Source organism: Meriones unguiculatus, chromosome 2 (genome assembly GCF_030254825.1).
Source record: "Meriones unguiculatus strain TT.TT164.6M chromosome 2, Bangor_MerUng_6.1, whole genome shotgun sequence".
Classification (NCBI taxonomy): Eukaryota; Metazoa; Chordata; class Mammalia; order Rodentia; family Muridae; genus Meriones; species Meriones unguiculatus.
Window position 1 is genome coordinate 4,019,895 of NC_083350.1, and position 15,607 is coordinate 4,035,501.

At 44.8% G+C, this 15,607-nt stretch overlaps 2 protein-coding genes across 9 annotated transcripts in view; one reads left to right on the plus strand and one right to left on the minus strand.

The window, feature by feature from the left end:
• The window catches only part of Neto1 (neuropilin and tolloid like 1), a 125,767-nt gene extending 117,217 nt beyond the window's left edge, over nucleotides 1-8,550 (minus strand). For 5 of the 8 annotated variants that reach the window (XM_060376963.1, XM_060376962.1, XM_060376961.1 and 2 more), the window contains exons 1-3: nucleotides 7,690-8,550; nucleotides 5,587-5,640; nucleotides 5,208-5,345 (exon numbers count right to left, since the gene is read on the minus strand). In XM_060376963.1, coding sequence (XP_060232946.1) covers nucleotides 5,208-5,345; nucleotides 5,587-5,640; nucleotides 7,690-7,717 — 220 coding nt within the window. In that variant the 5' untranslated portion in view covers nucleotides 7,718-8,550. The remainder of the gene's footprint in view (nucleotides 1-5,207; nucleotides 5,346-5,586; nucleotides 5,641-7,689) is intronic. The other 3 variants (XM_060376967.1, XM_060376966.1, XM_021661731.2) reach the window with 1 other exon arrangement.
• On the plus strand, nucleotides 7,988-14,105 carry LOC132652257 (atherin-like). Its single transcript, XM_060376968.1, has 2 exons — nucleotides 7,988-8,421; nucleotides 13,966-14,105. Exons 1-2 carry the CDS (start codon nucleotides 7,988-7,990, stop codon nucleotides 13,970-13,972), a joined length of 441 nt encoding a protein of 146 aa, XP_060232951.1. The 3' UTR covers nucleotides 13,973-14,105.
• The last annotated feature ends 1,502 nt before the right edge of the window (nucleotides 14,106-15,607 follow it).

Genomic DNA, 15,607 nt, shown 5'->3' on the forward strand with positions numbered 1-15,607 from the left:
CTTGTACTTGTACATAACATATGTCATAAAAGACTTTTTAAAAATTATTTGTATTAAATTAAAGTTGGTTTACTTTTAAAAATATTTCCACGGTTCTCTGAAAATTAGATGCATCTGATGGGCCTAGCAACCTTATGAATTACTATACTAATACATAATTAATAGTTCTTCACTCTCTTCCCTTTCATGACCAAAACAGTCTCAACTGTGATTCCTGTTACACTCAGTCAGAATACACCATAATGGACATAACATTGGTGGAAATATCAGTACACATATATCCAGGCCAGGAGCCACTACTTCCTTGAAGAGCTTCCTTGTTACCTGGCCTTCTCCATGGACTAACCCTTCCAAAAACTCAGGCACAGCAAATCCTGCTGCCTATGTGGTCAGCAACCATCCTAAATGCCTGGTATCCACGCTTCTCTGTGCCTTAAGTGTCTATTGGTTATCACAACCACTAACCGAAAAATTAAATTTCTGCAGGCTTGGATGTTGGTGACTTCTCTAGAATTGAGATATATGAAAACTTAGAAATTGGAGACTTTTGTGATAAAACATGAACTTACTTCTCTCCAAGTCTAAAATTAAAAATCAATAGCAAAGAAGTCAGCTTATGTTTGAAGATTCTTTTCCAAAATAGTTGTAATCTGTAAAAACATTGCCAACTCATTATTCACTGGGGAAAAGATTTATAACTCAGGCCACATTTTATCTGACATTAGTATATATTACAAAGTTCAACAGTCAGAGGAGGTATGATAGAGTTGAGAGAATTTTTATTAAATGCTTAACATTTTCAAATCCCCCCCAAAAAATAATTTAAAACTATCCGAGAAATCATGTTTTCTACACAGCATGTGACTCTACAAATATAAAGATAATCATGTAAGAAATGCTATCTCTTTATAAACATAGCACTAAATGTATTATTTGAGTTCATTACTGCTCTACACTACGAGCTTGGTTGGACATATGCCAGAGGAAGATTTTAAAAGAAAATAAACTACTTTAGCATATTAGGAATTTCTTTTAGCTGCAAACAACATAAGGCTAAGAAAAAAAAAAGCCAGTAGTACTGTCTTGTGGTAATTTATGTAACATTCAATGTGTCCTCTATCAATGTATGTCCACCTGTATCATCTTCCAGGAAATAGCCATAATGCATGAAGAAAAAGTACTCATTCTTATCTTCATTTTTCTTGTGGCTTACACGCTATCCAGCATGGACAGACACATCACTCAGGGCATGTTGCTCTATGCCTATTGCAGCTCCTGGAGAATCGTGTTATACATGGATAATTAATTTTCCCTTCACTCAGCATGCTGAAATTAACTACACATAAGCCCATTTGAGAAAATTATATGAGCTAATTTTTTGGAAATAACAAAAACTTGTTAAGAGTAAACACACTGCACAGAGTTGTTATCATAGATGTACAAATGTGTGGTTATGGTGTGAGCAAATTGAATCTGGCAGAGTCCAGCTCTATAAACCCACTGTTTCTTCATCTTCAACTTGTTAGAGTCACAGCCTCTTTCATTCTATTTTCCCTAGCTGATGTTCAACTGAAAGTACAGTTCCTTTAGATTTCGATCCATCTCCCTGAGACTCTTGGGATACAGTGTCAATGCACACTCACTTAATATGCATGCAGTGGACCTTCCTGATCTGTAGGAGTGCTAACAGCATCTGAAACCCATGACAAGATCTTGCTTTCCATGACTGAGAGTGTTCATGCTTGGTGGTGGTGGTGATTTTGTTTGTTTGTTTTGTTTTTAACCGCACCTTGTCTTGTCTTAAGCAACTGGGCCTCTATTTATCCCTCTTAGTTTTGTTAGTTGTTGTTGTTACAAAATACCCTGGCCAAAGCAACCAAAATTAGAAAATGTTTATTTAACTCACAATTCCAAGTTATCCTTCATTGAGGGAGAACAGCAAGGCAGCAGGAATTAGACACAGGCACAGGAACAGAGAGCAGTAAAGGGATGCACTGACTCCTGCATTTTACAGAGCAGAGCCAGGCCCAGAAACAGTGCCACTCACTTTCAAAGGGTTGTCTCACCTTAGTGAGACATACTCTCGCAGGTATGCCCTCAAACTGCTCACCTGGACAAACCTTCATCCAGGCATCTTGCATTGTGTCAGAAATAAAAAAAAAATGCTTTCATTCTCTCTAAGTTTTAATTTAGCTATTTCTACTGATCAAACAGTTGCTTCTAGAGATCCGTTATGTGTAATTTTCCTCAAAATATGTTCACCGTGCCCCCTAAACCCTGCATCTCCAAGCATTGTCTCCCCCCAATCTCTGCTGACTGGGAGGGGGGTCCCCCCTTCACTGTATTAACCACTGTACTTATCCTGAAGTCCTAAGCAGACTCTGAATTGCTTCATGCATTAAACACATATGGTGTTTGTCACTTTTTTGCTTGTCATAACAACTGTCCCTTGAAAGCCGACTGATTCTTGAACCTCATCCACACCTGACATCAATACATGATTCTCCTGCTCAGGAGGCTCCTTCTGAGACACAACAGAGAGAGAAGTCTCCTCATTTCATCCACCCCAGTACGTTACATTCCAGAAAAATATCCTCCAGCTTTCCTCTCTTCATGTGACTCCAGTGCACTGAGTGTCCTTCAAACCCAACAGAATGATTTCAAAATCAGGTGGTGCCTGGACCTCTATCTCCAAAGAAACAGACATTCTAGGGAAAGCCCCAGACAGCTATATTGTTAATGAGGTGAAATATCAGTGTTCTAAATACCTCCTTCTGATATTTTTATTTATATGAAACCCTCATGAATAATCTCTGTCTTTATATCCCATAAATATGAAGAATCAGCTTAGAACTAAAAATCTGCATATCTATCTCTCCAGTAGACACCCATATAAATGGCGAAATTGAGCGTATCGGTGTCTTTTAAAGCCTGTTCTCTCATCTCCCACCCCATATATTCCCATTTAAATCTCCTAAATACACCTCCACTCCCCTCTTGGCTCTGCTGCCCCTGCCAATATATTTAGTTCAGGCATTCAGCCATCTAGTGGCTCTTTGGCCGGCGTTCTTTCCTTGGGTTGCTTTCCCATGGAAGCCCCCTCATTCGTGCTCTGCAGTCTTTCAGTGGCACTCCACTCCCTACAATGACTGTATGGCTTTTTAAAGGTTTGGCCCCTAGAATGCATATCTTCTTTTTAGGAGCATCACTCTCCTTCCTGTTCCTCTATGTACCTCTGAAGGAGTCCTAGGTATCCTGTTTCCGACTCTCTGTATATGGTGTTCCCTAGAAAAGAGGGCTACACCTGGGTACCCGTAAACAGTGGAGGATGATATCACAGTTCTCCATCTTCTTGATTCAGCCATCCTATGCCAACTTTGAAGCCCCTGATTTGCTCAGACTCCCCAAGCCTGGTTGACAGTACCTTTTCTAGAAGCATTTCCAGTCTTTTGTAAGCTGTGTGCAGTGCCTGACAGCAAGTCTATCACTGAGTGGCTACAGCACCGTTTGAATGAGTGAAGTGTTCGCAAAAGGGGTTTCTGCTCCTTTTCTCACTTTATTTTTGAAATAAATACAGAAATAAATGATATTATATGAGTTCTATCACATTCAAGACTAGTAATGCTTGTAAACTCAGCAAAGCAGCAATACGCAAGAAAGTGCAGCAAAGCAATACACAAGAAAGTGCAGCAGAGCAATACACAAGAAAGTGCAGCAGGCAGCAAAGCAATACACAAGAAAGTGCAGCAGAGCAATACACAAGAAAGTGCAGCAAAGCAATACACAAGAAAGTGCAGCAGGCAGCAAAGCAATACACAAGAAAGTGCAGCAGGCAGCAAAGCAATACACAAGAAAGTGCAGCAGGCAGCAAAGCAATACACAAGAAAGTGCAGCAGGCAGCAAAGCAATACACAAGAAAGTGCAGCAGGCAGGCGGCAACTCAGAAAATCTTTTCTGAGTTACTCTTTTAAATTAGATAACCCACTCTGACTTTCTTCTTCAATAATTTAGCATTTTTAAATGTTGCCTATTAAAATACAAGTATTCTGAATTTCAGCAAGATACTTAATCTCTCTTTGCCTCCATTTCATAATTAACAAAATTAAAACAGCCTTTTAGGAGAAAATGTTTTGAAATTTAGTAACTTCTTCAGAAGTTCATGATATTTTATGATACAATTAATAAATATGTATATAAACTTTATAAAAAACAATAGCTGACTTCAACACTTTCATTTTCTAGCCATCCAAACTGCCAGATGTCTGTTTTAGTTGGTTTGTTTTATTCTTTAAACATCTAAATTTATGTACTTTGAGTAATCTTAATAAAACCTTTTTAAAGCAATTCTAGAGGAAGAGGGAGATTCCTTACTTATGTGTGAAAATAAGAATGAAATATCAGAGCAACAAAAGGCAGAGATGTTTTTCAAGGCCTGCCCTGTGGTTGTGACCCTGGCTTCTGAGTAGACACTACACTACGCAGTCACGATTTTCCCATAACTGATTCTGTAGGTATGTGCACAAAGTTCTATTATTTGAAACCAACACTTACAGTAGCCTTCATCACTGGGAGACATGCTACATATCTTAAAAGTTTCCTCCATATGTATCAGAGAGATGGCTCAAGGTTGGAAGGAAACTATTCAGAAGGGTGAATCTCTGTAAAGTGTGTTTCTCCTTTAGGTTGGAAAACAGAAGAAAGCTTACTAAGTTAGAACCTTGGTTGCCCTGAAAGGCTCTCCTGTCACTTGCAGATACAGAAAGCGCTAAATGCCGTTCTAGTTACTGTTTAGAGGCCTTGCCTAGGCTCCACCTTTACTTTTCCCATGCTTCTTGGTTGCTTGTTAACACTGAAGAAAACACTAGCAAACAGGCTAGAAAAACACGAGTTTCTCAAAATGTCCTAACTTGCTATGGCCTGTCAACTGCACAGCTGCACTGTTTTGGGGTACTGCAAAAGCCACCTCTGAGTTTTGCCTTGTTTCACAGACCAGGCATGTGTGTGCCCACAGCCATTTCGAATAATTTCAGTAAAAAGCCTGATTCCAGATTCACAGTTATTGTGTACTGAGAGACACTTGTGTTCGGTATCCCCGAAATCGGTTTTGTAATGTCTCTGTGCACGTCACACACTTGGGACTCTTCTAAGCCTGGAGAAAGCCAGGCGTTGGCTTCCCTCCCTTGCCCTGGACTTCCCTCTGCCCGTACCTTCTATGATGTAGACACACTCTCGGTCAGGGGGATATTTGCTGGGATAGTTGGGAGAAGTGAAGACACCTCCGTCTGCATGCTTTGTCCAGGTTCCACACTGCACCGACTTCTGAGTTTCCGAAGTGATTTGTTTTTCTGTAAAACAAAACAATTTTTTTTAAAAAGAAGAATCATCAGTATTTTATAACACAAAATAGGAAGGATATTCTCATAATATCCATTAGTAAATTAATTTTAAAATGGTCTTTTAGTTAAAGCCAGTCAATCAGATGCACTATAAGCTGTGCAGCTATCCTGGAATATAATGTATATGGTAAAATAGGAAAATGCAAAATAATTAGGCACCCCCATTAAAAAATTTCCCAAAGAAACACACCTGTTCCTTTCTTGGTTGCTCCAGAAGAATGGAGGATGATTAAACTTGCTATAACTGAAATAGAAAGAATAGTCAGAAATTTAGAATTCACACCAAAAATGAGCAAATCTTATAAAACTATAAGACAGTTTGCAGACAAGATGCTACCAAAATAGAATAATGTTATCATTGTAAATCCTTACAAAGGTGACTCAGAACTTTGGAAATCTAATTCAAGAATGTTCAAAGGAATACTTGGGACTCCCCTAAGGGACCTCACTTCCCATTTAGATTGGAGGATACCCAAACTCTCCAAAGCTTGAGACAATGTTGCGCTCTGAAAATGTTCCGCACACTGCAGTGAGGTTTCAAGATCTCCTCAATGAAGGACCCTTCCCTAACAGCTGTGTGGGTGTCTTCAGAGGAAAAGAAGGGCCACTACCAAAAGAAAGAACAAATAAAGAGCCAAATCCCCATGATCCAGCCCAACATAGAGCCAAGAAGCTTGGATTTTAGTACATAAACAGTCCAGCAAAGCTCATGACATGTGGAGAGGGAAAGCAAAAGGAAACAGATCAAAGAGGATTGGTGCAGGTTTCATCTGTTTTTGTGTTAGTTTAACATTTGCTTGTTTGGCTCAAAAAATTAACGAAACTACAAACTAGCCCTGTTTGTGACATTCTCCAGCCACAAAATTTATCATTTCTAACTTGAACTGTGTTTCTATATTGAGTATAATCCAGAAGAACACAACAATTTTGAGAAAGGGGGCTTCTAGAAGCGTCCACAGTCAGTTCAGGGTCAGAGACTCTGGTGCGTCCCTGAGCAATAAACCTGCAATGCCACTACAAAGTAAACTTCTGTTTACTTCTTCACTCAGTAATGTCCAGAAAACCTGAAGCTAGAAGACTGTTACAAACATCTACTCTTGGTAATAACTAACATTTCTTCTGTTTCGTTTTTAATATTTATTTTGACCAATTACATAAAAGATCCTCTTTTGCACATTTCAACCTAAAACTAATTTAGGAAAATGAAGTGAAGAAATAATTCAGTCATCTTATCTAAAGAACATCACAGGTGCTTAAGTATCTACGCATAAAGATTATTCTTAGGAAAAAAAAGATCTGGGTCTTGACATTAAGTTTTGAGGAATCCTAAATTGCACTACTTTACCCTTTGGCCAGGTCATCTATCTAGTCTTAGGGCCCAAAGATTGGTTCTCTCTCTCTCTCTCTCTCTCTCTCTCTCTCTCTCTCTCTCTCTCTCTCTGTGTGTGTGTGTGTGTGTGTGTCCGTGTCCGTGTCCCCGTGTGTGTAGATAGATCTTTCCTAAATTGCTGTCATTTTACACCCCCCTCCACCACCACAGGCATGCGGAGGCTCCAGGCGTACCTCAGTGCTCATTTGGCCTTCTTACCCAGCTTTTGCTATTTTGATGGATTCTGTGCAGTGCTGAACTCCTGGATTAAGTAAATCTCTTAGCGAAGGGTGGCACAGGTTTAACCACCAGCCCTTGCTTCAAAACGTGGCATTCTCAACACACATTTTCTGACATTGCCTTTAATGACTTCTGAACCTCTTTGTCTCCACTCCTCTCCGCCTAACCCCCAGGGCTGGCCACACTCCGAAGCAAAACTAGCGCTATAGGGGACAGAGGCTGCCATGCACTCTTCCCAAAGCCCGTGGGTTCCTGTGTACACCAGCTTACCTGGGGAATGAAAGGAAGGCCCTTTAACCCCTGTACCCCACCGAGGAGGATTCTTCCCTCTTGCTCAGCAAGAATCATCCCCTCTGCCTCCCTCTTCCCACTTGCGTCCTGTCTGGGGCCAGCGTCTCCTGCACGTGTCCACTCTTTAACTCCACGCTCCTCTGGCCCACCCCAGCTCCTGCCTATGGTATGGAGAGAAGGTTTTCCCTGACCAACTCTGAGGTCCAGCGCCGCTCAGCGCGCCGCCCCCGCCAGGCTGTATGATGCTGCAGTACGGAAAGTTTACATCTGCCCCAGACTCCAAGGGACTGCGGGGTCTGGCTGGAGCGCTTGGCAGGGCTTTTCCAGGCGCACGGGTCCAAGAGGCGAGGTGGCAGCACCCCGGGAGGACTGGCGCGCTGGAGAGGTACTCACGGTGAAACAAACGGCGTCCATAGATCATGTCTGTGCGTTACACCAGAGGCTCCGATCTCCACTACTTCCATCTAGAAACGGGAGACTTCGGTGGGAGGGAAAGGATGGAGTCCAGAGACTGTAAATACGCAAACCACGGGCAAAATACAGTGGGGTGAAGCGAGAGAGGGAAGAAAGCGATCGGAACTGGTCTGCCTTCCGCCCTTGGCTGCCTCTCGCCCTCCTTTGCTCTCTCACCGCCGCGAAGCCAGCATCTCCACCATGACGCTCGCATCACACCCGGGCGCCGATCGCCACCATGAGCACCGCCGCCGGCAGCGCCCTCCTCCTCTGCATCATCGCCGCCGCCGCAGCTGTCAGGAGGACGCGGCGGGCAGTAGGCGCGCGGGCGGCGGCAGGCGCGGGGCGAGCCCCGGGGCGCCCGAAGCCGGGACCCGCTCTGGGCCGGGCAGCGGCAGCAGGCGCAGGGCGGGGGCCGGTCCGGATCGACGGCAGCAGCTGGGCAGGCGACAGCGAAGGCGGCGTCAGGGGCTCGCTCAGTCGCCAGTCTCATCCACCAGGAGCACCAGGTCCGAGCAGCGTCGCCGGGAGGATGTCCAGCCGCAGCCCTCCTCTCGCCAGCCTTTGGGGGTCTTCTGCTGAGGCATTGAAAGCCGGAGGCAGGGTTCCGTCATGGGCTCGTCGGGCTGCTGCGCGCCACCTCTGCGATCTCGCAGGAAAAGGAGCCCAAGGGTGGGCGTCTGGGGGCGGGGAAGGGCTCAAGGGTGGTGGAGGGGAACACGGGGGTGGCTCAAGGGGGAGGGGTAGCGAGGGAGGGGAAGATCGGGAATATGGCAGAGTTACCAAGTGAGTGCCTTAGTCATAGCTCGGGTTTGCATGACCCTCCAGGAAGCCCGGAGCTTGGCTGAGACCGGGCAGCTGAGCACAGCCCGTGCCCCCAGGGCTGGTGCGCGGCGGAATGGGGCGGCGGCGACAGCAAGGACATCACAGCGGCTTGGTTTGTGGGGGATGGGGAGGGGGTGAGGACCAGGCTGGGCTCCTTCACTCAGCCAGCTCAGGCAGAAGGGGCTCTACGGAGGAGCTCCCCGAATTGCCCACTGCCTCTCAGCGGAGGGTGCAAGGCGTGGAAGGGGGAGGGGCCATCAGGAGAAAATGCCTCCTGATGAGTTTGGCTTTTCACTTTTTAAAGGTTAGAAATGGCTCTGTCTCCCGTCCCACCAACTGGCGCTATCTAGTCCCCTCTCTTCTAGGGGGTGAAGGCGTCACCTTTTAGCCAGTTAGTCTAAGAGCGGAGGCCCGGGCGCTCTGGAAGGAAAGAGGAAAGCGGTAAAAGTTTCACGTTTAATCACTGGAGGACATTCGCCAGAGAATCCCCCCAAACTGCTCCTGCAAAGACGCAGTCCCTTGAAATGTACCTTTCTCGGAAAAATACTCACAACCTTTCAAAAACCCCAACCTGATATATATACACACACACAACCGCGCGCGCTGCTCGTGCAACTCATAGGAGAAAGAAGTCGCCGGCCAAACAGCAGGAAAATACGAATAGATGAATGCGAAATCACAGTAAACACGAGACAGCGCAGCGAGGCTGGGGGCTGGAATACGCGGCCCTGGGGAGTCCCTCCTCCCCTGTCAGTACAGGCACCTCCTTCCACTCCAGCCCAGAACGCTGGTGTCCTGCATCGCCTCCCAGGCGACTGCTGCCTCGGCCTCAGCTGGCCACAACGGAGCAAGCTGGGCAACCACGGTCCAGCCCCAGGGGTGAGGGACACCCCCCTCCCCCCGTGCCCCCTGCACTAACGCGCAGACTGTGCCCAGCTGGGGATAAGAGGGAAGGAGGGTGGGAAGAACAGAGCGGCAGACAGCTAACAGAGCCATGAGGCTGCTAAGACAGGGGTCCCCTCAGAGAAGGCCAGGAAGCGGGCCTTGCTATGGGAAAGGAGATTGTTCCAGAAGCCGCGCTGCAGAGGCGCACCTGCTGCTGAGGCTGGAGACAGGGCGTGCGTGCCTGTGGGGGGTCTCCCGGGGAGTGTCCACATTGACCGTGTCCACAGGGTCCCACAGTGGAGCTGGAGAGGGTGGGATGAGGCTCCGTGGGGTGCAGAATAATGAATGACTCTAATCAAGAGAGAATCAACACTACCCAAAGGCAAGCTTCCGATCCCTGGGTATTCAGGAACGTAAGTCTTGAATGGTGGGGTAAATTGACTAAACAGCCCATTTACTCTAGGTGAGCAGGTGTGTCCAAGGAGACAAAAGTGCTAGAGGGAGAATTAGAGAGCAAATAAACATGGAGAGAAAAAAGAGGAAGGAGATAGGAGAGGAAATAGGGAGGAAAGAGGAAGGGAGTGAGGAAGGGAATGAAGGAGAGAGAGAATAAGAATTAGAGAAGAGAGTACTGTTTGTTCATCAGCCAACCAATTTCTCGTGAAGCCAGGCCTGTAAGAGGAGCTATGAGCTTGAAAAAGGGAAAGCTGTGCCCACTGATGCTGCGAGCTGGTGAGTCCCTAGCACACACCGACTTGATACAGCCTACTGCAGAATGTCCTATGGAAGTCATGTAACCCAGATGTGATTCTTGTGCCGACATGGGGTTGGGAATGGGCGTGGGGAGAGCAGGTTAGAGACGGGAGAAATGAGGAAGAAGTCCCCCAAGTGTGAAGAAGTAAAAGGCACCTTGCACCTGTGATGAGAGTAACAAAGAATGCTTGGGAGATCAGCTTCCTGGAGAAGGGTCACCTTTAGAGCAGAGGGTGGAATTCTTGACAAACAGCTGGTGGCTTGAGATCACAGTTGTGTGTGGAATTCACAACGATGGAAACATTTGAAACAGTTTTAGAGAATTTTCAACTACAAATGGAATACAGGAAAAAAAGATTTGATTGCACACTAAAATCCAACTCCAAGTACTGTCTTGTTTCCTATGTGTCTAGTATGCTTGTACAGTCTAGGAAGTCTTCACACAGGTGCTCCCAGCCAGGTGGTCCTCCATCAGAAAACGGGGGCACACCACAGACTGCACATACAAAGGCCCATCACAGGGAATTCAGAGAGGAAATCCCAGAAAGAAAAGGAGAGAGAAGGAAAGCGGGTGGGACCCTAACCTTTGCTCATGCCTTAGTTCTAAGCGAAGTTCTCCCAGTGGCCTGCCTGGTTGTCAGTACCTTGCGAGCATGAGTATGGCTGATCACCTTTGCATTGGCTCTAGCCTGGGTGCTGAAGGAGTGAGTATGCACTTCTGACCCTACCACCACCTAGAGAGTACCCCCACCCAGGGACTCTCCCCTGAAACCAGGGCTATTGCCCCCCTCTGCTGGACAGCCCAGGCTGCATGGTCTTCCTTTTCCTAGGCATTCTCATTCTTTGTCCTTTTGCACTCCTGCACACTTGCTCTCCGCCTTCTCCCATGTCCCACTGCCTTCACAAGCTGCCTCTCATTCTACAGAGTCCTCCAGTGACCACGTGCTGAGCAATGCTGCCTCCCTGGCAGGAGCCCAGAGGCTCTTCCTGTCTTAAAGTTATGGGGAAATATTCAGCCTCCCTAAGGGGAGTCTATGAATACATATTCGCACCTTACATAGAGGGCTTATTTTGAAAGGAACACCTGATAAACGGATATCTTTTAGAGCTCAGTATGCTACTCTGCCATGATTACAAAAGATTAGCATTAAAACAGTGACTAGTACTGGGAATAGTAAAGAGTTAAAGCTTACTGGACCTAAATAAGTATCATCCGATGCCTCCTAGCTTCCACCAGCATAACAATAAAAAGGTAAGAAAGAGTCCCAAATCCCAACCAAGTGGAGGGTACCTTCACTTTAAATGCAAAGGTTTGACAGCACACACATAATCCACTACCCTCCCCCCACTCCTGCGCCTCTCTCCTTAATCCCCTCTACTTCAGTGGAACAAGCTGCTGCGGGTTGCCCTGCTGTTGGAAGGGTTGATGCTACAAGAAGTAAAATAGTGTTCTGGACAAGCTATGCACGTGCCGGTTTGTTTTACTTACTCACTCATCAGTGTTCAGACAGTAACTACATTAGTTCATCCTCTCATTACTGTGACAAAGCACCTGGCAAGTCACTATAAGGACTAAAACCCACCAGTGGAGGCTGGTCACATGTCATCCCTCACAGGGAAGCAGAGATGACTCAGCTCACTCCCTCTTCTCCCCTTCTGCTCACCTCAGAGTAATTGAGAATAACGCCCCTCTCACCCAGAGTGGGTCTCTTCTGGAAGGACTCATTTCTGTTCAGTGTATAAAAGGACCCATCTTGGTGAGGAAGTCCTGTGCTGGAGCGCCAGGCGAAGTGGCAAGTCAGCTTGCAAGGACAGGAAGCAGACAGAAGTCAATGCTGACAGTTGGCTCATCCCACCTCACTTATTCAGTCCGTAGACCAACCAAGGTCCTGGGGTCGGTCCTTTTCAGTGACATCTCTGTGGAAATCCCTAATGGGCGTTACCCAGAAGTGTAATACCCAATTAAGGTTCTGACACTACAGTTCAGTCTAACTGTGAGGATCTGTGACAGGATCCCCAGTCCTCAGTAGGAGAGTAATCTTTTGGCTTCCTCGGCGCTGGGGGCTAGGAGACAGGGGCTGGCTGAAAGGCAATTCCAGCCAATCCAGGAGCTCAATAGTCAGTGAACTCCTCCACCCCTTGTTCTTCACTCCTGTCTTCAGGTTCCCTCATGTTCGAGCACCTGTCCTGACCTTCTTCAGTGACAAACAACTCTGTGTAACCATAACCAAATGAACCCTTTCCTCCTCAAGTTGCTTTACTCATAGCATTTCATCACAGCAATAGTAACTCTAAGACAAATCACTTCTTAAGAAAAACTGGCAAGATGGCTTTTCCAGTAAAGATGCTTTCTGTGTAAGCCGAGCGACCCAAGTTCAACCCCAGGAGCCTGCATAAAGGTAGGAGAGAACCAACTTCACAAAATTGTTTTCCTTGCCCACATGTGTGCCATGGCAGGCACTCTGGAACATCTGCACACAAGAACTAATTAAGTATGTGAGTGACATGATTTCAGCACTGTAGCATAAGAAATGTAAACCGAGCCACTTAGAAGGCTGGAGCACGAGAGTCTGGGGTGCCTAGACTACGTACTGAGTTCAAGACCACGCCGGGCAACTCGGAGAGGTGTGGTGTTAAAAACAAGATTAACAAGAATTGTCCCTGTAGCTCAATGACAGAGCAGTTACCAGGATACATGGGACTCTGCCGCCAAGCTCAAGTGTTGGGAAACAGCCAAGCATACAAACAAAAGCCCTGTAATCAAGGATGGGGACAGGGGCTTAAAGGAAAAGTGGAGTTGGAGAGGGTTAACAAAAATTAATATATATGTAAGCTGTATGAAACCCAGTGGTTTGTAAGCTAATTATATGTAGATATTACTTAACTATGTGTACATATATACATACACGAACACATATACATTCATGTGCACACACACTTACGAAACAGTGTTGCTCCAGGAGTCACCGGTTACTGAATGAAAATCCCAGATCCAGACCTGGGCTATCGGCCATCAGCTGTTAGTCAAAGGCATACGTGCTCTTGTTTCCCTCGCTTTTGTCTTCCATCCCAGGCAGTGGTCAGGGTTCTTTTGTGAAACTACCATTCACTTTGACTTGAGCACACAAGGAAATAAGGCTTGAAATGACTGGGAATCTCTTCCTGCTGGTCAACATTCATAGTTCTAGAAGGTATTGGGAAGCTGGTAATCTTGTTAAGGACTAAATCCTTTCCTTACAACTCACAACATTGATGCGACAGGCAAGGTGAGGCCCCTGGTACCACAGAAAAACTGTTCAGGAAGTTAACCAATTGCTCCTTTGGCTGGATTATGAGTGAAGCCTTTTCCATCAGAGTGATTTAATACCTGCCACTATAAAGATAATAAAGCAAAGCAAAACAAAACAACAACAAAAAACAACCATGTCTGTGGCAGCAATAGGCCCTAGAGGAGAAGCTATGGCAGTTACTTTCCTAACTGGTCATGTAGGCAAGGTGCCTTCCACACACTGACATTTATGTCTGTAGCTGTGTGTTCCTCCCCACACTTTTGCTCAGGGATGTGTCTCATTACAGTGAGCAGGGGTTAGCGCAGAGAGGCGCAGTACTGTTCCCAGTGCCGAGAACAAGCAGTTGCAAGTGTCCGGCTGAAGGTGACACATGAAATTCCTTACTAGAGGACAACAGAACAAAATCTCAGAAAACGGGAGGAAGGAGGTGGACAAGTGCTGTGAAATGCTGTAATCCCCACAGGACATGAAAATTCAAAAGATGGCTTCAGAGTCACCTACCCGAGCCCTGCAAACACTGAGCCAGTTAGAAATCCAGAGCGAACGGGAGAGACTCCTGAAGCCTCGCCCTGACCAGGAACACTGCTGGTGGCTGCTGGGCTTGTAAGTGCTTCTTTCTCCTGTGAGAGTGTGACAAGCAGCATGTTTCCCACGGGCAGGTGTCCTCATGGGAAGGGCAGGCGGCCCTCACTGTTTGGGTTACATCTTAAAAGCTAAATAAATTATAAAAGGAGGACATGAAGTTTGTAGGGAGATGAGATGGGTTTTCTGGGTGAGTTAAAGTTGAGGAATAAGAGGTCCATATGACCAACATACAGTACCTGAATATCTGAAAACTAGAAGAATAAATGAAATATTAAAATAAATAAGAAACCCAGAGTAAATAAAATCTGTCATGCTGAAGATAAGTCGAAATGTCAAAATGTAGTTAATTAACTGAAATGTTACTTAAAACTGATAACTAAGATATCTGAAAATTATTTCATGGCTAAATATATATTTTATTCCTGATTAAATAATTACATTAATTAGATTGTACATTTACTGACCGTGACTCCTTAGAACATATTGATTGTCTCTTGTTATGTGGATAAGCAAAATGTTAAAAACCAAAAATTGCTTGTAGAAAATAACCTTGAATTGTAAGGTGGCATGAGCTCACACAATATATTTTGATTAGAAAATAATGCTCATGAAGTAAATGATTAGTGAAATACTGATTTTTCTTGAATAATGCAAATCATTCACCCAGTTTTGTGATTATTCATTTCCTTTTCTACTATATTCAGTTTTAGAATAAGTGTCCAAAGATGTGTATTAACATGTTTAAGATAAAAAGAAGAGATAGAAACTGCTTTCTTCCTAGTTTTAAGGTAACCATGTTACAAAATGATGCAATTGCTGATAGTAGCTGTTCTGTAGAGTACCAATGCATCCTACTTGTGGCTATGACAGTCTTCAAAAGCCAAGGACACTATGATGATGCCTCAACCACTTTAAAACAAATTTTTTCTAATTGATGTGCACAGTTATTTTATTTGCATATTTCTCTGTAACATAAAAGGATATCTTGTCTTTATAACCATGTTACCTAGAGTCCCCAAATCCTGTTAGAATAGTAAAGAGATGTATCTCTTACAGAATAAAAAGAAAGGACAAGCTGCAGGAAATGACAGCAAGAGGATGCTGAAATGCATTTTTACAACACCTGTGGAGGGGATGGACTTTTTCAGATAGGTAACAGTAAAAAAACAAATTTTACATATGCGTATTGTACAGATTTAAATATTGTTCGCTATAAAGACAGTTTAACATTTTACTTCTATGTTCTTTTTTTGGCATACACAGGGTATGATATGTGATTTTTGTGTCACAGGAATTGACTATTCATATCTAATTGTCAGAAGTGATTTTATATCTGAAGGAATGTCTGAGAGAACCTAGTTAAATAGTGGTAAATTATAACTGGAAAGCATAGCAACCTTTGATCCAAAGGTTATATAAGTTTCTGCTTTGAGTCATACCTTTTATTAGTCTAATTCTGGATAACTTTAGCTTCCTTTAAGATTCTTTACGTGGGGATGGAGGCAGGGGAGATAACTAAT

Excerpts from the sequence above, each read along its gene's own strand:
- LOC132652257 (XM_060376968.1), top strand. The coding sequence starts at position 7,988 with ATGAGCACCGCCGCCGGCAGCGCCCTCCTCCTCTGCATCATCGCCGCC.